This window comes from Ambystoma mexicanum, chromosome 10, assembly GCF_040938575.1.
Source record: "Ambystoma mexicanum isolate Mex_15411 chromosome 10, UKY_AmexF1_1, whole genome shotgun sequence".
Lineage (NCBI taxonomy): Eukaryota > Metazoa > Chordata > Amphibia > Caudata > Ambystomatidae > Ambystoma > Ambystoma mexicanum.
In genome coordinates, this window is record NC_090932.1 from 1,263,141,676 (window position 1) to 1,263,165,565 (window position 23,890).

Here is a 23,890-nt window from a genome sequence, read left to right on the forward strand (position 1 = left end):
GAATTTGGAGGCGGTACAGGGTCAGAAGTGTAGGGTCCCCCTCTAGATTCAGGCCATGTCCTGTTTTAAGTGATGTGGCCGCAGATTCAGAAAAGTGAGTTGTACCCGTGCTATATAGCCAACTGTCCTAGCTCTTACATACAGATACAAAGAGATAATAACAACGTACACAAACTATGTTTGTCTAGTGAAGACCCAAGGATACATGTGGTTTTAAAGCCTGTGAATATTTAGGAAGAAACAAGAATATCTTTTGAGAACTCGGTGCGTTGGATCAAAGCCTGCAGGACTTTACAGTGCAAACTGGGTCTCTGAGCAATGAGAGGAAACCAGCACCCGCTGTAATAAGCAACCTGTGAGAAGGAACAAGCTGTACTCTGTGAGTATGAGGTCCCCCTTGAGGGTAAAGTTTCTCTTGTTAGACAATCATAGCATTTGTTATCCCGCCCTTGTGCTCCCACTTTTAATACAGTGTGGGCACTTCCAAAAATCTCTAAGAATTTGGTGTGTGGCACACAGCACTTCATCGTTGAGTTCCTGTTTGGTCAAAACGCAGACAGGGCTCTCTCCGCTGATGAACTTCTGGCTATCGGCTTCAAATGGTCCTGCTTTGTCTGTGCTCCAGCCTGTATCACACAGTGATGGTCACCCAAACTCCTGATTGGTACTACCATCTAAGAGCTCCCACAATCTGCATAGGATCATCACTGCCACCTCTGCTTCAAGTCTGAGATGCGAAGGACCGTCGCTGGCACTGGGTTGGGACGTGCTTTGGTTGGGAGGCTTCACACTGCCTACATATGTCTCCATCATTTTCTTGAAAATGCAAATTCAAAAAGAATGTCTGATCTGCTGAGGTTTCTTTGATTAATGACCCGATCTCACCTGCATCAAATAGGAAGAAAATGAAATGATTAGTAATTTAAAGGGGATGAAGGGTTGGGGTATAGTTTTAAATTTAGGAACATGGTTCAAAGTAGGGGCTTTGAACTGGCATTGAAAGGGGGTGCAGAAGGAAGGGTGTGAGGGTTAGGTTCAAAGTTTGAGTTAAGTTAAGGATTCGCGGAGGAGAAAGGAATGGTGGGGAAAAGAAATTAATTAAACCAGTCAATGCCCCTATGTTTAAACAAGAGTAAGGCAAGAGAGCATTTTGTCAAAAAACAATTGTCAAAGAAGGACATTTTTTATAACTTGTAAAACTTAATAGGTTAGCAAAACAGTGTACATAAAACCTGAATGCTGAATAAGTGTTTGTAATATATATACCTTTTCGCACAATATTTAAAGGCATTCATGTGATTGAGTTGAGCTGTATTGAGGGGACTAAGATGTTTTCTCTGCACATTATTGATCCAATAGCTTCTAGCTTAAAAAAATCCAAGATATAGCATTGACTCAATAGAACCTTTAGTGATATATACTTAAAGTATTTCTGTTATGTCCTTCGTTGATTTTAGCTCCTGAAGGCATGATTATATACTAAATTAAGCAATTATTTGCTGCTTTTCCTTTAAGCAAACTGTTGTAAATACTCCCTTTTTTCAATTCTATTTGACTGTGCACTAGGTTCCAACTCGATTTGGAACTAGACTAACATGCAAAACATGGAATAACTTTTCTATATCCATAACACTGCTACATTAAGGAAATTAACGCTCACTAGACTGAGAGACATTGAGTAACGGTTTCATGTCAATGATTGTGACACACACAGGAAATAGTTTTCTTTTTTGTGCAGTACAATATTTGTTCTTCAGTCCTAGGCTGTTTCCAATATACAGTCAATATTGCATCTAAATATGTAAAGATTGAACATCATGGTATACTGAAAGTTATTAGGTGATTCGTTTCTGAGCTCGATGTCAGGATCTAAAGTATGTTTTCAATTAAAATGTTTTCTATTACTGCTATATGAATCCATCATTGGGGTATTCTTTTTCAGCACACCAACGATGCTTGAAGAAGCGACTGAAACCTGTCTATGGGATACTATAGTCCATGGGGGACCAACCAATAGATATTTTATTCTTCTCAAATGAACAGTATCTCCGAATACACTTGGGGCATGTAGCATGCGAGGTAGTGTTCCCACACATGAGTTAACGATAACAAATGACAGGCAGATAAGGAATATTGGGACTATATGTGTAAAAGATTTTGCAAAGTCGATCTTAAGGTTGAACCTCAAATTCCTTACTTGTGTAATTTAAAATGTTTCCAGAGAAAGTTCTGTTGAGGGATTTTTTTTTTTGTAATTCTAATGTATTTGCTTTTCCGTTCCATCAGTTGCACTGTCTGCTCTCAGAAGAACATTACAGCGTGCCACTATATAAACATCAATTACAGATCATTACTTAATCCTAGAAGAAGAACAGGGAGTGGGTTGGGAGAGTGACCTGAATAGAGGCCTGATCAATACAACATGAAAAGGTGCCCCTTCCATTCAATGGCAAAGAAGGTAGGCCCAGAATTGAAATCGATACTTACAGATGTTGGTTTTATTGGGCAACTCAGAAAATAATGAGGTTTCATATTTCTACTGCAAAGTCCTTTTCTACTTGAAATAACACACAGACGTGTTATGTGCATAACTTGTTTTCCTTCCTAGCAATATAGAATGTATGGAATGATATTGCACAGGGACATCATGGTAAACAGTGATTCTGCTATAGGCACATGCCCTGTGATGATTGGTGCATATGTCACTACCGGTAAGACGGTGGATTTCAAAAGATCATCTTGGAAATATGTTTTATTCACTTTAAAAAAAAAAAGATGGCTATGTGAGTTACTGGATTTACTGACATCTTAAAAAGTATTCTACCTTCTAAAGTCTAACTCAGGCAAGTTCAAGGAAGTCTGCAGGGGTTTCTTTGTGCAGTTGATGTACCCTTGTTTCTTGACTTTGTAGATTTCTGGTGAAAGGGATTGAAACGATCCTGAATTCTACCCAATATTCCCAGATGTGATGGGGTTTCACTTATATAATATTGTGTATGACTGTTTTCTATTGCTGCCCCTTGTTTTGATCAGCTCTTGGAGAGTTTTGTGGCGTTAGATTTCCACACTGATGTTTAACCATAGTTCTCAGTCTGTTTATTTATTCTTAATATTGTTTTTACGCTAATTTTGCAATGTTTCTTCATTGGATGTTGTTGGATCCAACGGGTTATGTATTGCTGCCCTTTGAGGAAAGCTTGCCCGTGTGTCATTGGCCCAACACAGACTGCCACCAGAGGCTTCAACATGTTGATTTCAATGTTAAACATTCAACATGTATGTGTTGCCCCTAGAGTTCTTCCATGAAGCCTCACTTTCCACAAGGAAGGGCAGTTGGTTACAACGAAATATCACAAAATGGCTGCTCAATACTTGTTATGGCAGATCCTGAAAGTAACAGCATAGCCAAGACGACGGTCTGTTGAGCCATGCCTTTACACATCTCCGACTCTGCCAGGCTCTGTGGGGTTTTCTCGGCATAGCAAAATGACTTGGTGAACACCAACAATTCTCCCGCTCAATGGCAAAAGATGGCCAGCACTGAGATGGTGCTAGATCAGGCAGCTTGACAGGGCGATTAGTACTGCCGGAACAGGAAGCAGTGGAATCAACTCAAGCTGGTTCAATGAGTGGTGCATCCAGTGGTAGAAAGGGGAACGCAGTCCCGGGATGAGCAGTGTCGCAGGAGCGCACTGGCTGGGAGGAAGTGTTCAAAGTCCCGGGATGAGCAGTGTCGCAGGAGCGCACTGGCTGGGAGGAAGTGTTCAAAGTCCCGGGATGAGCAGTGTCGCAGGAGCGCACTGGCTGGGAGGAAGTGTTCAAAGTCCCGGGATGAGCAGTGTAGCAGGAGCGCACTGGCTGGGAGGAAGTGTTCAAAGTCCCGGGATGAGCAGTGTCGCAGGAGCGCACTGGCTGGGAGGAAGTGTTCAAAGTCCCAGGATGAGCAGTGTAGCAGGAGCGCACTGGCTGGGAGGAAGTGTTCAAAGTCCCAGGATGAGCAGTGTCGCAGGAGCGCACTGGCTGGGAGGAAGTGTTCAAAGTCCCAGGATGAGCAGTGTCGCAGGAGCGCACTGGCTGGGAGGAAGTGTTCAAAGTCCCAGGATGAGCAGTGTCGCAGGAGCGCACTGGCTGGGAGGAAGTGGGCAGGAGCTGTTGGCAGCGCTGCTCCTCTACTTTTTTAAAATTACATTTTACTGTTCCTATATTTTTATTTTAAAAAGAATCAGTTCCGGAATGGTTTAGATTTAAAATAAATTGTGTAAGAAGAAGAAGACATCTTTGCCCCTGTCATGAGAATACTGCTGTAAACCTTCCTTATGTCCTGGGCAGCTTATTAACTATCTAAGGCTCCATGGATCTGCTCTGTCTTTTTGTTGGGCCCTGCAGAGTGGTGGCAGTGATTAACATAATTAGCATACTAAAAGAGTGTCCTTCAAGCAGACCCACATAAGGCCTGGCTGCAGAGGTTAACAAAGGAGACTGGAAACCCCAACAACCTTTGATATGCATTTGTGTCAACCTGAAGTCAGCTCCCGCCTCTCAGTATCAAAGGCGTGAACTGTCATGTCTGGGACAGCTGCTTCAGTAGTCATCCCCGCAGGGCGACTCCATTCAGAAGGTACAAGAATATGGTTTGCAGAAGCATGAAAACCTGGTCACGCCGCCGCTTTAAGGGAGACCTGCTGCTTTAATCCGGAACCACAGAGAGCTCCATTAAGTAGAGAGACCCTTTGATCCACAACAGACAGGAAGATGGGAAGGACTTAGTATTACATGTTTTCACCCCTTTACCTTTTCTTTTACAAAGCACTCTGGTTATGACCTCATGCATACAGGAGATTGTTGGTGGGGACCGAGGATCGGTCCATTAAGGTAGTCTTAGCCTACACCAATAACTGGTGCCCATTTGGCTTTAAAAGAGGGCTAAGCCCCTCTTTTGGGCAGATCATCTGAAGACTTTGCAAGGAGTAGCAAGAAGAACTCAGTATCGGACCCTGGCTAAAGCTACAGTCTGCCTTATATCTTCTTCCAGTCAAGGAAGGCCAGGACCTCCAAGAGGGAAGCAAGATCCCTCCCCTAAACATCTGCTAGGGAACAGAGGGAGATACTGAATCCAGAGGACCCTCCAGTAGCTCCAGAACCAGTACCCAGCCAGTACACAGTGTGCCCTGCTAAGATCTGCAGCAAGCTTCCTAGGTGGAAAGTGCCAGAGAGTCTCAGAACCAAACCAAGTACAAGGCAGTTTCCGGCAACACTCTCCTCAGCCTGGGCCATCCGTCTTAAAAGACGACACAAGCCCAGTGAAGAAGCTAGGAGGAGTGCATCAACAAGCATCTACTGACATTCACCTTAAAGGACATTTTTGAGCCAGTCGAGCCCCTCAAGCTGCAACCGACTGTCCTGCTGACTGTTGTTACACCACAGTCACTAACGCCATCCAAGACGCCTCGACCAGTGCTTCAGAACCCCCGACCAGCACTGAGACAACGATTGCTGACCCTGGGATGCTGTTTCCCATCTTGAGCACTGTTGCAGAAGCTGAAAGCGACTCTACACTGTCGAGCACCAAGAACTTCTTCAAGCACAAGTTACATTGTGGTTCTGTCCCCCTGGCCCGTCTCCAAAGGCCCTTAGTGACATTTTATGGCTCATTGCTCCCTGTGTGTTGAAACCAAGTATCCTTGGACTATTGTGATTAATTACTTTACCGACTAACCTCCTGTCAGCATCCAGAGTGCATCCCTTTTCATTCTCTGAAACTGTCTGTCCTCTGAATTCCTTTACATTGTGGGTTCTATTTTGTAGTGTGCTAGAACGGTCTGTTGTGATAATAAGGAAGTAAGTCTTTTTATACAACATTGACTGGACAGTCCCTTTTATCATTGGGTAAAAATTGTATTTTCGCTGTGTCGCAACTAAACAACGACCCACGACCTGTCGGAGATAAACCTGCTGTTCTGTCCACGTTACCAAAATTCGACAAGGAGGTTTGTAATTGACTTATGTTTCAAATCCGTTTGGATCCCTTCTGGTGTACTAGAGGGGTGGGGCTGATTGATGGTTTAGAAACCGATATTCATCCCTGAACCACTGGTGCCCCGGAACTTCATTCATCAGAGAGGCTGCAACTTTTTTAAAGTCGCTTTGAAATTGATTACACGAAACAAACCCTATGGCATCCATAATCTTTTCCAATGGCTGCAGAGAGTCCACAAGCCTCCCTTCATGGAAGAAACGGTCGCATTTCCCAGTAATTCCACATTGGGGTTCGCGCTCCTTAACCAAACTTAGTGGCAACCTTTCACTCAAGGACGCTGGGCTAGCTTACAGCTGATGGGACACTCAGTCCATCCAACCTTTTCAGTTTGTTAAAATGCAAACAATATGGACAACATTCCATTATAATAAAAAAGAATTGCAAATTAGCACAAGCCATGGCAGTTACCTTAAAAAAAAATCCTAACCTATTGCACAATTGAAATATATACAAAATATGTATCATCCCCAGCGCGCGTTTAGCATATACAATAGATACTATTGGACTGGGGAAATCAGTTCCACCGCCCCACAATCCCCTCTCACCCCCGCCCCCTGCGCCCCCATGTAAGCTTAATGCGTTTCTCCATATTGCCATGGCGGCTTTACTTACCCCTCAATCACCCGGTTGCCCATCGGGGTTCCTGCTGTCACCCATCGGCAATGTCCTCATCTGCCCTATGACTCACTCGCGTCCCCTCTACCCCCTTACCGCCGCCCCCCAGTGTCCTTACAGTACCCTTGTATTTTCATCAAACAGCCCTGTGCGTTCGGCGCCAAATGCTCCGTGATTTGGGGATCAGTTCGAATCAATATTTCCAACAGTAAACCCTTGCGGGGATGCACCCCGCGTCTGCCCCTTTGTCAGGTCACCCTGCCTGCCTCCCCCCCCCCCCCCCCCCTCATTTGCTCTGCCCGCTCCCTCGCTGGACCATCGGCCCTCCCAGTCCCGTGTTCCTTTCAGCTCCCCCCCGCACCCCTAGTCTCCTCTTCTCGGTCAGAGACTCGTGGCAGTCATTGCGAAATGACACCGTGATATTGGCCAAACAGGGGGCGGGGGTGCGGTCGGGAGTGGGGGCGTCCTTCTCATTTATTGATGTGTCTGAATGGTTCCAAAGTATATGCCAGGTCACCGGTCTCAAACCCTAAGCTCTTCCGATATGCCCCCCCCAAGTCCCCTCCTCCCCCGCTCACCACGCGGATATTCTCGACCCAAAGGAAAAATGAGGAGCTCGCTAAGCTTTGCAAAAGTTGTGCCCTCAATAAATAGCAACGGGGTGACAGGACCGAAGCCGGAGTCACCAGAAGCAGCGGCGTCTTAAATACACACTGATACTGGAGGGGTTAATTTAGGGAGGGGGCAGGGACGTGTCAAGTGCACTGGGTGGAGTGGATGATTCAAGCGAGAAACCCCAGAACATAAACATGTGTGCGTTTTTCGCTTTAATGAGCACATGTATATATTCCCATGTTTCTCTCCATGTAACACACATGTCTCATACGAAGCAGAATGAAGACATTAGCTGCAATTCTTTAGACCTCTCGGTGAGACTTTGTTCGGATATTGTGCGGCTAGCCTAGAGGGAAATATTGCCGGCCCTTTCCTTCATATTTATTGTATTATTGTCATGACTTTGAACAGGTTTTGGACTAGCGCTGTACCGGATATTGTGTGGCAGCGTGCGGCGCTTTTCTTCTGTAACGCAACTGTTCTTTTTCGGTGCATTAGTGCAATTCCCCCGTCACCGCGAAACGAAAGTTGCGATTTCCGACCGTTCAAGTCTCCGGGAAAAGGTCTCCGTCCAACCCGCTGGCGTCGCCTTTTAAACCGATGCCTTTAAATGTCGCCTGCCCCTGGAGTTCGCTGTCCGAAGTCTTGCTTCGGGGCGCTAGCTGCCACCGGATTGTGTTTACATTTGCTGAGTTCAAAATCGCCGGAGCCGTCAAGCTACGTTTAATATTTTCCTTGTCACGTTTATTTTCATCTACTTCTTAAAACATATTTTACAAGCCCCAAATGAGTGGTTTGTGCTGGATTTCATGTAAACGCCGGAGCGGCACAGGGGACCGGAGCACGGGTGCCCGGGCAAAGTAGGAGTGTGGGCAGCGCTTGATGGCAATCGGGCATAGGTGTGCCTGTTCCCATCAAACAACCCCCAAACACGGCATTCTGTTACTTCTCTAAACTCATGAGGGAAAGCGCACGATTGTTCACAGGGAGCATGCCAATTCTAGAATGAAGGGAAGAAAGAAAGAAAGAAAGAAAGAAAGAAAGAAAGAAAGAGAGAAAGAAAGAAAGAAAGAAAGAGAGAAAGAAAGAAAGAAAGAAAGAAAGAAAGAAAGAAAGAAAGAAAGAAAGAAAGGAAGGATACGCGACAAAGATATATTGATAGAAAGGGAAAGAAAGAAATACTCCGCAAAAATATAGGGGGGAAGGAAGGAAGGAAGGAAGGAAGGAAGGAAGGAAGGAAGGAAGGAAGGAAGGAAGGAAGGAAGGAAGGAAGGAAGGAAGGAAGGAAGGAAGGAAGGAAGGAAGGAAGGAAGGAAGGAAGGAAGGAAGGAAGGAAGGAAGGAAGGAAGGAAGGAAGGAAGGAAGGAAGGAAGGAAGGAAGGAAGGAAGGAAGGAAGGAAGGAAGGAAGGAAGGAAGGAAGGAAGGAAGGAAGGAAGGAAGGAAGGAAGGAAGGAAGGAAGGAAGGAAGGAAGGAAGGAAGGAGAGAGACACATCGGGTTCAGGGGCCTGGATGAGAAGATGGTTACATACGGAAGGAAGGAAGGAAGGAGAGAGACACATCGGGTTCAGGGGCCTGGATGAGAAGATGGTTACATACACATTGACAGTTCTGTGAGCATAAAACCTGACTTGTAACTCGCCCCTTCCAGTGAAGCCCGGCCTCCCCGGGGGTAAACCGGTTGGAGGATTGGCCCGAGCCCGCAGCCTGTATAACAAAAGTCCCGCAGGACCGGGAGCCCTGCATTGAACGCGGCCGTCTTGGGGGGCTTTGTCCCGCAGGCCCCTTCACCAGGTGGCCCCTTCAGGTGGAACGATCTGCATTCCATTCAGGCTGGACCCCACCCGCCCCCTGCTGGGTAATACGGGCTTTAATGGGCACCGAGCCCCCCTCGTGCTTACGGATGCAAATCGCGGGCTTTGTGTCCCACTAATGCGTGTCTGTTGACACGGATAAGGGCTGAGAAATCCGCAGCTGACCCGCTCCCCCGCGCGGCCTCTGGGGACCCACAGGAGCGGGTGCTGTGCCAGGCAGACCCAGGCCAGCCTTTCTGGCAAGCTGGGAAAAACGTGCAAGGCTGGGGCGAAATCAGATATGTATATCACACAGCCTGGAATGTGACTGCACGTGCCCCAGCCCCACCAGTCCTTCGGGCGCAGGATGATATTGCGCACAATTGCCGGGTCCATAACTGAACCCGTGTCACTTTAAAGCAAAAGTAGAAGAAATAGCCATCCTCGCTTTCTACCCAGAAAAAAAACAATTACCCTCCCTCTCCCAAGTTTGGGGCAGAGGGGTGCCTTCCGTGATTCTCCACTTTGCTTAGTAAATGCAGTCAATGCTGGCCTCCTATAATGAGGGGGTGCCTGGCCAGGTCACCCCGTTGCTCTGTCGCGAACAGAGGCTGAGAACCCGGCAGCTGCCCTGCTCCCTGAGCACGATACCCACAAACCCCGAAACAGGACACCAATCCAGAGAGGGTGCAGCTGAAGCCATTTTGTATGCATTTCCCGGAAAAAGAAGCAAAACAACGAGAAAATAGTCTACTCACTTTCTTTCCATCAGCACCAGGTGAACCCAACCACTTTGGGTGCACACTAATGTCCCTTGTTTTTCCCCCTCTGTGCCCAGCTCAAAGCTACAGCCAATGTAGACTTGCTATAAATTAACGTGGTTGCCATGGACACCGGCTTGCGATTGGCCGCGCAGCGCTGCGTGCCGGGGAACGTCACGGAATCTGAATAAGGATGCGCGAATGGGCCAGCTTGGCAGACAAAGCTGTTCATAGGGGAGGACGAAAGTGGAGGAGCAGTGCCATCCCGCCGGGCTCACCAGGGGGAGGAGGAAACGGGGAAGACGAAGCAGAGAGTGGGGGTCCGGGCCTTGCCTTGCGCCGAAAAACACACCACAGCCCATCTTGTGGGCACCTGGTCGGGCATCTCCTGCTGGTACACAGCAGTCCAACTAGGAGGCACCAGAAGGGTCCTCTCCTGCCGGCAACACAGCATCCAAGTCAGGCGCTCCAGGCCTTTTCTATCCTGGGGACCTCTTCTGCTAACACCAGAGCAGCCCAGCCAAGGGTGCAAGGCCAGTACTCCCGCTTGGAGCAACACAGCAGCCCGCTAGGAGAAGCAAGCCAGTTCTCTCCCGCTTACAGCACCCCAGAATCTCAGCTGGGGAAACCAGGCCAGTTCCCACCGCCAGAAGACCAGTTGCGTCCACCAGGCCTGTCCTCGCCAGGCAGATCAGCTTAAAGCGGGGTTTCGAAGCCACCTGGATCGATATTTTTCAAGAACTACACCAAAAACTTTGGAGGGCCAAGGGAACCATTCGGCTGTCGGGAAGTCCATGCCCTGCTCGGGGGGCGAGCAGGTGTCCGGGACGCAGGCTGGCCTACGCACCGGGGGACGCCGCCTGCCGTGAGTGGAAGAGCCTGCGCGCAGAGGGTAGCCTGCATGGTCTGCTCTGACGCTGCCCCCCTCACGGTCCCTGGAAGGGGGCGCAGGAGTTGAGGGCTTGCCTCTGTGGTTTCCGCTCCCGAGACAGACGGGGCCTCCCCCCCCCCCACCCACCGGCCGGAGCCATGATGGTGCACTGTGCAGGCTGCGAGCGGCCCATCCTGGACCGCTTCCTGCTAAACGTACTGGACAGGGCTTGGCACATCAAGTGCGTGCTGTGCTGCGACTGTAAGTGCAACCTGACCGACAAGTGCTTCTCCCGGGAGGGCAAGCTCTACTGCAAGAACGACTTCTTCAGGTGAGTGCACCCGCCACAGGCCCAGTGCAGTCCCCGACCTGGACTGGCCTAAGGCACGTCATATCGTGCAATGAGCAGCGCTGCAATACTATAACTTTACACTGCGACGAGGTACTAGGTAGTGCAGTGCATGGGCTGCGCTGCACAAAACACAGTTTCGCCTTTTCTTTCGTTATACAGACTCGTTCTATGCTTTAGCTAAATTTGTTTTGACATATTATGGGGTATTTGGTTGTAAATAATGAAATGAAAACCAAATTGAGAAGTTATCCGCTGAAAATATTAGCGATTCTCACACAAACCCTCAACGACAATAATTGTGAGTTTATTTCACCCCAGGAAAGCGCATCGACACCATAACACATAGGAGGAAGCGCTATATAAATGCAAGGTCGGTTAACTAACAGTGGCGCGCATTACCCAGAAAGATTTGTTTAATTGTTACCGGTTACGAGCTGTGTTAATCAGCCTTCACCTGAGTTCAAAAGACATATCCACCCGGATATATTCGGCTAGGCTAAAACGAATGACGCTCCTGCGAATAGGAGGTGTTTGAAGTAGCCCTGGCACAGACAGACATTGTCACCCTACCCTGACATTGTTCCGGAGCTGGGAGGATGGCACTGCCGGGCGTCATGAACCCAAGTAGGAAAGGGGTCGATAAACGCCAACATATTTCTTTCCCAGTGCTCCTGCCATCCAACGCGGGGTTTTAAAGCAAATGCATAAACGTGCCCCCTCTGTAGGCTTTGCCAACTAAAAATATCTGCAGGTTCTGGGCCGCAATATTTAAAAAACCGAAGAAATGTATATGTGTAGTGGGATCGAGGCACGGGTGCCCGGAAAAAATAGAGCCGGGCACATTGTGTGCCAATGGGAAGACCTGCGATTATTAATTCACGGGGCGGCTTCAAGGTATCTCACCTGGTAGTCATTTTTTTATTTTTTGCTTTAATATAGCGCTACAACCCCTCGGGTATCTGAGCGCTGCATATTATTACCCACGGTGTGCATTGCTCATTTATCCACCTCGGAATGATGAAAGGCTGAGTTGGGCCCTGCCGTGATTCGATCCTGCGTCGAAAGGCTCTGTATTGCATGTCAAAGCGAGCCCCCCCCCCCCCCCCGCTGGTTCATCTGACCGTAAATGTACCTTCTTTCCTCACGAGCCACAGCTGAGAGGGCGCCACATATAAATATTCACTGTACCGCTTCGGGCTATATAAAAATAGTCCATTAAACACATTCCACAAACGAGTTGCTGTAAAAAAGCTTGAGGGGTTGGGATGAAATGTTAAAGTGTATGCAACCCCCCAGGTGAAGTCAATAGCTGCAGAGGGATGGGTCCGAGGCCCAGCGCCCCTCTCCTTGACATGTAAAGGGAGTGGCCCGAGGCCTCGTGACCTGTGCATATGCAACGGCTTTAAGGTGCCGTGTCTGCTTGGCCTGGGCGCCCGGCTGTATGCAGAGGCGATGCGCTGCGCCGAGAGAAAGACTTCCTTCCCGGGGGGCCAGCGCTGAAAGGCCGCGAGGACCAGGTAGCTCCGTGCACATGTAAAGGGCCGCTAACGGCCCGGCCGCGGCAGCCCTACTGCGGCCCGGCTCTTTAGTCGCTCTTAATGATTTTTGATAAGGTGCAGATGAGCCAATTATGGCCCAAGATAAGACCTAAAATGACTCACGAGCCCTAATGCGTGCACTCCATCAAAGTCACTCGAGGGTCGATCCCTTTGGACAGGTCTTTTTTTTATCCCGGGCGGGAGAGGGTACACCTTTAATATTTTGTTGCAGAGCGATTGTGTGTGGGGTCGATGGGGGGGGGGGGGGGATTAGGATCCCCCATTCTAATTCACTGCCAACACCCCCACCCCACAGACAGACAGAGGTGGGCTAAAGAGCTACCATGAGCAATTGAAACCATTTTATAAAACGCCCAGTAGTTCAGTAGAATGAAATATCGAGCACATGTCCCGGGTAAATAACGGCCCTGTAAAAGTCGGAAATCAATTTAATCAAGTAAATACAATTACAAAAATAAAACTATCGAGCACATTTTACCACGAAGGGGGAAATTATATTTTAACCGAAAAAAATGCTTCTGCGCCGAATGTCCATCAGTGCCGCACCATAGTCGCGTTTTAATAAAACCCGGTGGAATTTTCTCCAGACTGTGTAATATAGGCAAATCCGCGCTTGCCAACCGCAGAACACGCGCACTCACTCTATTCTTCCTGCACCCATACACACAGCGCCACGATCCCAAACCATCCTGTGCGGGCGATGGCAGGGGTCCCTGCCTGTAGCCACGCTCTATTCAGCCGCCCTTTGAAGGGCAGGTGTCACTGTTAGGCTACCCCCTGGGCACCCAATTGCAGTATAGCATGTCCATAGGGCGAGTGCAACCCGCAGGCCTCGCGCATATCTCCCCGATTCTCCCACACACCGTTGGAAGCGGGTGCGAGTTTGCATTCCGGCCTTTTCTGCCCCTTATCCGCCCGCCCCGTGCCGTCACTATCCGCTACATCCGAATACCGCGGTATGTCCGAATGAGCGCGAGCGAGCGCGCCCACGCTCAGCCCGCGGAACCAGGCCCGTTTCCGGACCAGTCTTCTACCACACGAAAAGGGCTTCAGGAGGGGGTGGGGATAGTCTAAGGAGCCAGGGTGAATTCCGAACCCGAGAGCAGGGGCTCGATATCCCGACGGGCACAAGGGTGAATCGTGTAAGGACACAGGCTGCATTTTCACATAGGGCCCAGCCCAGGGTGAGCACCTAAAGAAAAACATGGCGAATAACTTCGCGGCCCACGGTTAAAAATCCTACATGACACAGGATCATTAACATAAGGGCATTGGTTGAATTTTCACATAAGGGCAAAGGGTGAATATGTTAAGGACAATGGGTGAATAACCTATGCGAACAGGGTAAATAACCTAAGGACAAAGGGTGAATATGTTATGGACAACGGGTGAATAATCTATGCGAACAGGGTAAATAACCTAAGGACACGGTGATTTGAGACATAAGGACACAGGATAAATAACCTACAGAAAGGGCGCGAATAACATGAGACTCACGGTGCACACGCTAAAGACAACGTGCAAGGACAATGGGTGAATATCCTAGCGACACTGGATGAATTACCCAAGGAGACACGCATTACACCCTAAGGTCACATGGTACATTTCCATAGAAGAAAGGGTTAATTTCCTGCAACCACGGGGAGAGTCACGGAACGACACGCAGAAAGCGACCCTTTGCAATTGGCACGTTATAAAACTACAATAAATAAATAAGGGCAGGGGGGAGTTTCCCCTATGGAGCACTGGGCGGGTTTGGGAAGGGCACTGCATGTCTCATGAATGTAGGATGGCTGCCTAAAGACACGCCCATGAACTCCCCCGTTTTCTGGTGGGTGGGGGGCGGGGGCTGGGTGAGATCATACATCAGGGATTCTGGTTCTGAAAATACAGAGGGGTTATCCTAGGAATTCAGCAGCGGTTTACGGTACATTTGGGGGGAATTTCTCTGGAATGCGCGGCATTTTCCCATGTGGACACACCATTACCGTCTTAAACATCTGATTTCCTCCTGGGTACAAAAAAAAATTCCTTGGGAGCAAGGGTAAATGACCAAACATATCCTAAATATTAAAAGTAAATGAACCAAGCATTTTAAAAAAACAAAAAACAAATATATAATTGTGCTGCAAGGGGGCGGGTCATGTCTGATCTTATTTCTAGGGCTGTTATGAATGGAACCCCCCTTCTTTTGTCGAGGCCTGACTGTGCAGAGATCCGGGGGCCCAATGAGCAAACCCAAAGTAGCCTGTGAAGGGGGGCATGAATTTGCCACTAAGATTGCTTCTCTAATGTCAATGGTCCGATTTCTAAAATGCGACCCCGTCAATGTACCCTCCCACCTGTGCAACCCGACCCCCATGCTAGCCCCCAACCGGCTCCGAAATGCCCTCACCTTTCATGTCACTGCATGAACCCACCCACATGCCTCCAGCCACCCACACACCCATCTCATTGGACCGGACCTTCTGCACCCTCCCTGGCAGACGCTACGTGCCTGCCCCACACCCAGAACTGCCCCAAGCGGATCTTTCCCTGTCGTCTTCGACCCTCTTGCGCCCTGATCACCTCGCCCCATGCCTTGGCCTGGCAGGCATTGCAAGACGCCACGAGGCCTGGCCCCATGCTGAACATTGACAGACATTACACAGCGTACAGAGACGGCGCCCCCTACTGTACTATGACAGACATTGAAAGACATCCAGTAGCGAACCCTAGCATGCAATGCATTTCTCACACCACCGTATCCACTCATGACAACACAGGATGTACCCCCACCCTGACACCTAGCTGTCAATATATGGTTTCCCAGGACGTTTCTCCCAGCAGGCAATGCATTGCCCCCAAACACCATGCTAATCACTGGCAGGCGTTGCCTATCCCCCAAACCCGTCAACTTACCCTCCCACCTGTGCAGACTCTATTCAATTTCATTTCGCTTTCCCAGGTCAACAAGCAATTTCTGAGGGCTGTTTCTATTTTCTTTCCATCCAGGAGGTTTGGGACCAAATGTGCAGGCTGCTCCCAGGGCATCTCCCCCAGCGACCTGGTGCGCAAGGCACGGAGCAAAGTGTTCCACCTGAACTGCTTTACCTGCATGGTGTGCAACAAGCAGCTCTCCACCGGCGAGGAGCTCTACATCATCGACGAGAACAAGTTTGTGTGCAAGGAGGACTACACCAGCTCTTCAATCGGCCTGAAGGAGGGCAGCCTGAACTCAGGTAGGAGCGCTCGAAGGGGTGTGGCAGGGCACGCGTGAAGTCTGGTAGGGAAGCTCATGGGTGAGACGATCCGGAGCCTGGCAACAGGAGCTCATTTGAGGGTACAGTCTGAACTCTAGTGGGATAGATCTCTGGTCACATGAGGTAAAAATGAAACCGTCTGAAAGGTCAATGGTAGAACATAATCCTGAACTTGGGTAGAAGCACTCAATGGTTTAAGCAGCGAAACCTGGGCAGGGGACCTCAAGCGGGGAGTACCTTGAACTCCAGTAGAAGCACTCAGAGGTAGTATGGTGCTGAGCTTGAGTAGTACCGCGCAAGGGAGGGAGCAGCCTGAAGCCAGCTAGGAAAGACCTGAACCTGGGCAGAGGAAGCAAATGGGACTCGAGGAGAGCTCAAGGGTGGGACGGTCCTTCACCTGAGTAAGAGGGATCAAGAGAGGGAGCAGCCTGAAGCCAGCTAGGAAAGTCCTGTACCTGGTCGGGAGGACAGAGGGAGAATCTGGAACTCCGGGAGGTGAGCTCAAGGGTAGCAAGATCCTGCACCTGCGTAAAAGAGTTCAAGGGAGGGAGCAGCCTGAAGCCAGCGAGGAAGGTCCTGAACCTGGACAGGAGGATGGGGGGAGAACCCAGGACTCAAGTGGGCGAGCCCAAGGGTGGGAAGATCCTGCACCTTGGTACGATAGAAATCAAGGGAGGGAGCAGCCTGAAGCCAGCTAGGAAAGTCCTGAACCTGGGCAGGAAGACAGAGGGAGAAATATGGACTCAAGGAGAGCTCAAGGGTGGGAAGATCCTTCACTTGAGTAAGAGGGATCAAGGGAGGGAGCAGCTTGGAGCCAGTTAGGAAAGTCCTGAACCTGGGCGGGAAGCCAGAGGGAGAAATATGGACTCAAGGAGAGCTCAAGGGTGGGAAGATCCTTCACTTGTGTAAGAGGGATCAAGGGAGGGAGCAGCTTGAAGCCAGTTAGGAAAGTCCTGAACCTGGGCGGGAGGACAGAGGGAGAAACCGGGGCTCAAAGGTGGGAAGACCCTTCACCTGAGTAAGAGAGGTCAATGGAGGGAGCAGTCTGAGCTGAAGGGTGGGAGTCACCTGAATTCAGGAACCAGGGCTCAAAAATGAAAACTGAATGAACACGGGCATGAGATGAGAGCAGTCTGAGCTTGGATAGGAGAGCAAAAGTTGGTAGCTGGCTGATCTTGGGTAGGAGAGCTCAAGGTTTTTAGCAAGCTATACTTGTGCAGGAGTGCTCAAGATATACACCGGACTGAACTCGGGGTAGGAGAGCTCACTGGTAGGAGGAGAGCATAAAGCAGTCTGAACTTGGGTCGGGTAGTTTGGGGGTCAGCAGTGTGATCTCCGATCATGGCTGCCTAATACACAGCCAGTTCTCCTCCAAGAAAGAGAGGGTGCAGTGTAGTGAAGTCTGAAAACCTCCCCCCAGGAGATTAGGGGGATTTAGCATTGAGATCTGTGTAGGTCCTACACCAATGAGACAGAGTCGTAATCTCCTACCCATATAGGCAGAGGCTATGTTTGATTGAAAGATATGTAGGCTTCATTGCAAAGAAACGAGGGGAAGTGGCATGTACCACATAGAGAAGGATGCTTTCTAGTGCTGAGATGTATTTGGACCCCAATCCAAGGAGTTAGAAGAGGTGCCTGGCAAAATTTGGCAGCAGGAACCCACCTACGTGTATGTCTACATGTAACATGCCCCTACTGCCAAATTATATGGACTTACAAAATGAGCCCCTTATTGCCGTCCAGGCCATACGCCAAAGTGACGAGGCAGCTCGTAAGCCTGAGTAATATCCACTGGATCTGATTCCAAATGCATTGTATGGTGTAAAACCCAGTATTGTCATCTAAACCCTAGTCCAGGGGTCTGCAACATGTGGCTCTCCAGATGTTTTGGACTACAAATCCCATGCTTCTGCACCATTGAATATTGTGGATAGGGTTGATGGAAGTTGTAGTCCAAAACATTAGGAGAGCCCAAGGTTGCAGACCCCTGCCCTAGTGCACTGAGGTAGGGCAGCTCCAAATACAGAGTAATTCCCTCTGGATCCTGTTGCAAAGAGTTGGGACATGGTGGAAAACCAAACAATGTCCTCAACACCGCACTCGAAAGAGATGGGGCAGCTTGTAAGACTGAAAGAGTAATATCCTCTAGACCCCACCCTTAGGAGCAGGTGCATGTTTCAAGACTGAGTAATATCCTCTAATCCAGGGGTCTACAACTTGTGGTTCTCCATATGTTTATGACTATGACTCCAGTGACTCCTCACCATTGGCTATGCTGGGTAGGGCAAATGGGAATTGTGGTCCTACACATCTGGGGAGCCTCAGGTTTCAGACTGCAGCTTAAATCCTGATGCACAGCAGTGTGATAGTGGTAAATCCAAGTACTGCCCTGTCGACCCTACGCCAGTGAGTTAGAGCAGCTCATACAGCTGTGCAATATCCTCTGGACCCTATTCCAAAATAATGGGGTCACAGTGTAAAACCAGGAAATGCCCTCTAGACTACTCCAAAGCAATGGGGCAGCTAACAAGACGCAGTAATGTCCCATAGAAGTGACTGAGCACCATTCACAAAGCAGTTAACAGGAGTAAGTGTGATTTACACCTGGAGGCGGCTGTCTGATACACAAAAGACATTTCTCTGAGGAACTCAGACGTACACCTGATGTACTCCTGACTTACTGTGCAGTAAGTCAATGGCAAGTCAGGGTTGAGCAGAATAGGTTCCTGAATCAGATAGCACTCTCCAGGTGCAAGTCAGACTTACTCCTAGCAACTTGTGAACTGGGCCCTTTAAAAAAAAAACTTGTATTGGTAATATGTCCACCTGTTATAAGTAATGGAGCAAACCGAATAATAGACACCTGCCCCCTTCAAGAGTTGTGGCACAGTGTTACGCATAATAATATCCTCTGGACACTGCTCTGTTAAATTGGGCAGTGCCTTAAGCCAAAAAGGCAAGTGGAGAGGATGGGGGGTGAGGGCAGTGAGGACACAGTGTGGTGGTGAAGATGTGCCCTGTCCTTGCCGGGTCTTGGAATCCATGCCTGTGGGTGAGGCTGGCTGACAGCGCCTCCTATGGGTTCCACCCCCCGTGCTCTCCTGGGAGCAGCGTGTCCTTCCCTCACTCCAAGCATTACGCCTGCAGAGGGCTTCTCTGGGGCTGTCACAGCAGAAGATCTAGAGGGGGTCTCGAGTGAATCCTAGAAGCTGCCAATATTTGGAGCTCAAACTGCTTGGCAGAGCTCTCGGCAGTCAGGATGGGGAGATTACCGTGGCTTCCTCTCCGCGCGCCCCCTGCCGGCCGTGGTGAGTATCCGCAAACGCCATCTGATCTCTCTTCTGAAGACAGGAGGCGCGCCCGCATTGGGTGCGCGCAGTTCTCTCATGGAGATGCGATGTAAGGGGCTCATCGCTGACTGCTGAACAGCGCAAGGATTCGGCCGCCGGCCAATTGAACTAGTATGTGTTTTCTAATCCCATTTTGCCACTTCCTGTGATCCTGCGCAAATCGTGGCTTCTGCAAGGCCACGGTGCTTTTATTTACATACATCGAGGATAAATGCAAGAGGAGGGGGATACCTCCCGAACGTCCTGGGAGGATAGCTCAGCGGCAACGTGCTTGCCGAGAAAGCAAAACGACACGGAACTACACAGGTTCGATTCCTAAATCCGCGATTAGAAAATTCAGGGTAATAAGCGCGTTGTAAATAACCTGTCATAACAATTCGGGCGCTTTTGTTTCGAAAAATGTAGACTAAAGTAGGTTTAACCCGTTCTAAATTCCACTATGGACTATCTGCAGGTCAGTTTTAAGAGCTGGTTTTCACAGCAGGGCACGCGCACCCCGACCCGATGAGCGCCTCTTTTTTCCCTGGTGCGCATTCCTGGATACAGCCCGACACCTCGCCCGCCGTGGACTCCCGTTTCGTCCTGCGGCTGCAGTGGAATCACCCCCCCACCCCACCCCCACCTCCCCCCACACACACACACACACACACTAAAAGCACCCCAAACAGTGCCAGGCAGGGGTTGGTTGCGAGATGGCTGGCCAGACTGGCCCCCACACGTTTCCCGCGGTTTTGGGGCGTCCGCTTCGGCAGGTCGCAATCTGGCGCAGCGCCCAAACCTCGTCTCTGGGAACGGATTCGCTGCCCCGCATCCCCGCCATGGTCTAACGGTTATTATTGGCGAATTTCGAATGCGCGAATAGAATGGGGCGTCCCCCACCCAAATATATCTGACCCCGGGCCGCATGTTTGCGAGTGTTCGGGGTCCCGAAGAAAGGGTTCGGGTGTGGGGGTGTCAATGGGCTCATGCGCCAATGCCCGGGTGTTCACAATGACCGGGAGCTTGGAACATCACAGAGATGGGTTTCTTTGTTTGGAAGTTCGTGCTGCTTCTACCGCAAACCCCCACAATCCGACTCAGTTCATGCACTCACCCATACACCTATCCGCCAACCTCCATCCGTTTACCTCAGCCCGCCCCCCTGACTGTCTTTTTGTCGATGTGGCTACGACCCCCACTCACCGAAAACATGCTACACTCCCCTTATAGCCGCCCACCCCTTCCCCATGCCAACATATTCCGCTATTAACTAATGCGTTTGCTCTGTGTTAAAACGAACGTTTATCCCACAGAACGAACCCGAACTGTCCGCGGCCCAAACGTCAGAGTGTAGGGCGCTTTCCTCGCGGGTTCCATGTTATAGGCGTGTTTTCTCTCAATGACTTGCCGTGTTCCTTCGTTTACCGTGTTTTACACCTACGGCGATTGTTCTGATTACGGGGTGTCTGTGTTCCTCCCCTGGAGTTAGGTGTACAGATGTGTTTCTAAATGTAAACACAAGTCAGAGATGCAACGTTGAACCCACCGTTATGCCCGGCGCATGTCTCCCAGACGGCCCTGCACCCCAAAACAGGGCTGCTTTGGAAGGGGTGCACCCTCGTGTCTGCTATTGGCGCTGCTTATATTGTGCGCGGTTGTTGGGGTGCCCTGGAGTAAGGTCAGCGTTAAGGTCCGCAGTGTTTCAGGAGGGGCGTGGGGGTAGACATAGGATCGCGAGGCAGAAGGAGAAAGGTCCGTGTTAGGAAGACGAGGAGAGAGCGGGGGCCCTATGGGATGGGTGGCAGGGGAGGGGAGCAGTGGCAGGAGGGGATGCGACCCATCGGGGAGAAGGGGCAAATGAACGGGGCGCGGGAGACTAGAAACGAGGAGAGGCGAGGGACAGTGGGTGGCGTGCATCAAGGCGGGGAGGAAGCGTGCTCCTGGTGAAAATGTGAGGGGGTCGAGGGCGATAGAGAGCAGGAGAGCTACTCGGGGAAAGGGGGCCCCCCGTCCCGTAAGTCGGGGAAAGATGTAGCCTGTTAGAAGCGCTCCCTTGGGCCGCCCATCTGGGCCTCTTCCCCCATATAACGCCTTCGGTGGCTTTCATTAATTATCTGCTCCTGCCTGTGTTTGTATTGCCCCCCCACCTCCACCTACCCCCACACACTTGCCCTCTCCCCCTCCTCCAATCTTACCACTCCTCTCGCCCCCTCTTCTCAGCGCTTGCCCAAGCTTCTGGTCTTCAACCGATTTCCATTCGCACCCAATGTCAGCCGTACCCCCTTGTACACTGATTCTATCCTCACTTGCTCCACAATCCCTGCCCCCTCTCCATCTTTCGCCCCTCGCCTCCCCACTCGCAAAGCCCCATGCCGCACGCACACACACACCCCTACAACTGTAACCCACACACACACTATTGTAACCTGGCTTCTTGAATAAGATTCCACTATCTGCGCCTGGGAAAAGCGTTCCTAGTCTCCCTTCCACGGAACGATCCCTTGCATTATGTGCGCTCCATTCTAGCCTTTCCGCGCGCTCCCTCTCCCCCTGTAACCTTCCTTTCTTGCTGTCACTTTCCCCGTCTCCCCGTCACCTCCCGGCCGTCTCCTTCTCCGTGATCCACGGCTCGGTTGTCGAGTGCCCATTGTCGCCGCAGACCCAAGGCCCTCTTGTCGCTTTCTCCCCGACTCCCGTCCCCCAGCACAGGCTCCCCCCGAAAGGGTGCGAAACACAATCGGGCATTGTAGGTAGAATGCAGCGCAGCGCCACACAGGTCCACTCCTGCTGCTGCCTCTATGCCCAGATCATGGAATCGGGTCTTGTAAATCGCAATGTATGCCATCTTTCCACTTGAACCCAGATCCTACAAGAAGAGGGATCACAGTAATTCTTTTTTGTTTCCTATATAGTGCTTCATGTCTGATTTCCCCCGGGTCTAAGCACTGCAATAGCCGATGTTGTTGTTACCCAATGTAATTGAATTCCATTTTCGACCTCAGAACGTTGAAGGTCTGAGCTAATCTGTGAAGTGCAGCCCGACCCCGTGCTCCTGGCCAGCGCTCAGCGAGCTATCCATCTGGCTGGGACAGGGTAGTGTCAAGTGGCCAGTGGCGAGGAGCCTGTGCTCGTGTTGCTGTGGGCAGATTAGAGCAACCCGGTTTCAGTTTAGGAGTCAGTGCCTCAGTATGTGGTTGTGGAAGGGTGTGTGTTTCTGAAGGTTCCCCCCATAGTTGTTATCCAAATCTGTTGCAGGGATCATTTCTCCTCTAGTCTGTTACACACGATCATTTCTGCTTTCATGTATTACACACGATCATTTCTGGTCTACTCTGCTACACGCGATCATTTCTGGTTAATCTACTACACATGATTATTTCAGCTCTCATTTATTACATATGTCCATTTCTGGTCTACTCTACTACACATGATTATTTCTGCTCTCATTTATTACATATGATCATTTGTGATCTACTCTGGCCTGGTCTTCGCCTCAAGACCCTGCTCTTCTCTTCCTCCTTCCCTCTCGCCTTCCTTTGCTAAATCCTCCTCTGTCTGCTGCGACTGGGGCTCTGGTCCCATACGAGTCGGATAGGGCACCAGGCCCCCCTCATTCAGTCTACTTCAGCACCCGCCCAAACCGAGCACTGCTCCTCCAGGCCCCCTCCCTGACCAACCTGCAGGTTGGCACCTTCTTGAGTTCGGCCCACTGCCCCCCCAAGAACCAGTGGATGATCCTCGTCATTCCCGGGCACTTGTCCTACGGGCTCCCATTAGCACTTACCCTCCATGGTCTTCTCGTAGCACTTGCCCCTCGTTTCCCCAGAGCACTGGCCTATCATTGGGCCTGCCTTCCACTGCCCCCCTTCCCTTGTGCGCCTTTTTTTCTGTCTGGTGGCGCCTGTAAACACATTGGGCCCTATTCATGGAAATGTGCACAGAAATCCTGCAAGTGCAAGGTCACATTGCGAGGCTGTGTGCAGAATAAAAAATGCACGGCCCATGTATTCATGGAAGTCTCTGCACAAAGTAACCGAATTCGCAATTTGCGTCCGGAATGCCAGCGACACACCCACACGCAAATCATAGACAGCCAGAACAGCTTCCATTGCGCACTAACGCGGGGAACGAATACACGCACCCTTCAAACAGTGCGTGGGGTCCCACGCAACCAGGCCTGCATCTTGGGGACCCTGCGCAGGGTTCCCCGTAACTGTTGCCGGCGCACCGACAACATGCATATGGAAAATCGTAACACGGTCTAAACTTGGAAGATATTCTTGCGAACCCCGTAAACCATTCCTGCACCCCGCTACAATGCATAAGCGCACCCCTAAATTAGATCAGAACCCGGTTGCGTACACGCACCCTTAAATCCAACATGCAAACCCACCTCCGCGCTGCAAATCCTATGCTCAAGTGTACTTACGTCTGCCTTTGGGAGGCGTAGAGATAGAGGGATTTGCATTGCCATTACTCTGCTGAAAGGCTGCGCGGGTGGTTCCGTGAATATGTGTCGTTAGGTGCAATTATGGGCATGCGAGGGACTGCTTGTGTGCCGTCCCTTGTAACACCCACATTTTTGCATGTTCTTCCCCATTTTCTGTGTTCCACCCCCTTCCCAGCCCTCTGCGCAAGCCACTCCCACACTCTGCGTGGCCTCTCACACAAGGCGCTCTATTGCTCGCAGCGACTCACAGATCCTGTCAAACTC

The 23,890-nt window shown here is 50.3% G+C and overlaps 1 protein-coding gene and 1 long non-coding RNA gene across 2 annotated transcripts in view; one reads left to right on the forward strand and one right to left on the reverse strand.

The window, feature by feature from the left end:
- Positions 1-208: 208 nt before the first annotated feature.
- LOC138492208 (uncharacterized) lies at positions 209-9,902 on the reverse strand. Its single transcript, XR_011276166.1, has 2 exons — positions 9,818-9,902; positions 209-885 (listed from the first exon to the last, which is right to left on the reverse strand). It is a non-coding gene; the product is annotated as an uncharacterized lncRNA (long non-coding RNA).
- Positions 9,903-10,057: 155 nt separating this feature from the next.
- Positions 10,058-23,890, forward strand: part of LHX5 (LIM homeobox 5) — a 60,125-nt gene continuing 46,292 nt past the window's right edge. The window contains exons 1-2 of the mRNA XM_069619228.1: positions 10,058-11,022; positions 15,597-15,823. Coding sequence (XP_069475329.1) covers positions 10,850-11,022; positions 15,597-15,823 — 400 coding nt within the window. The 5' untranslated portion in view covers positions 10,058-10,849. The remainder of the gene's footprint in view (positions 11,023-15,596; positions 15,824-23,890) is intronic.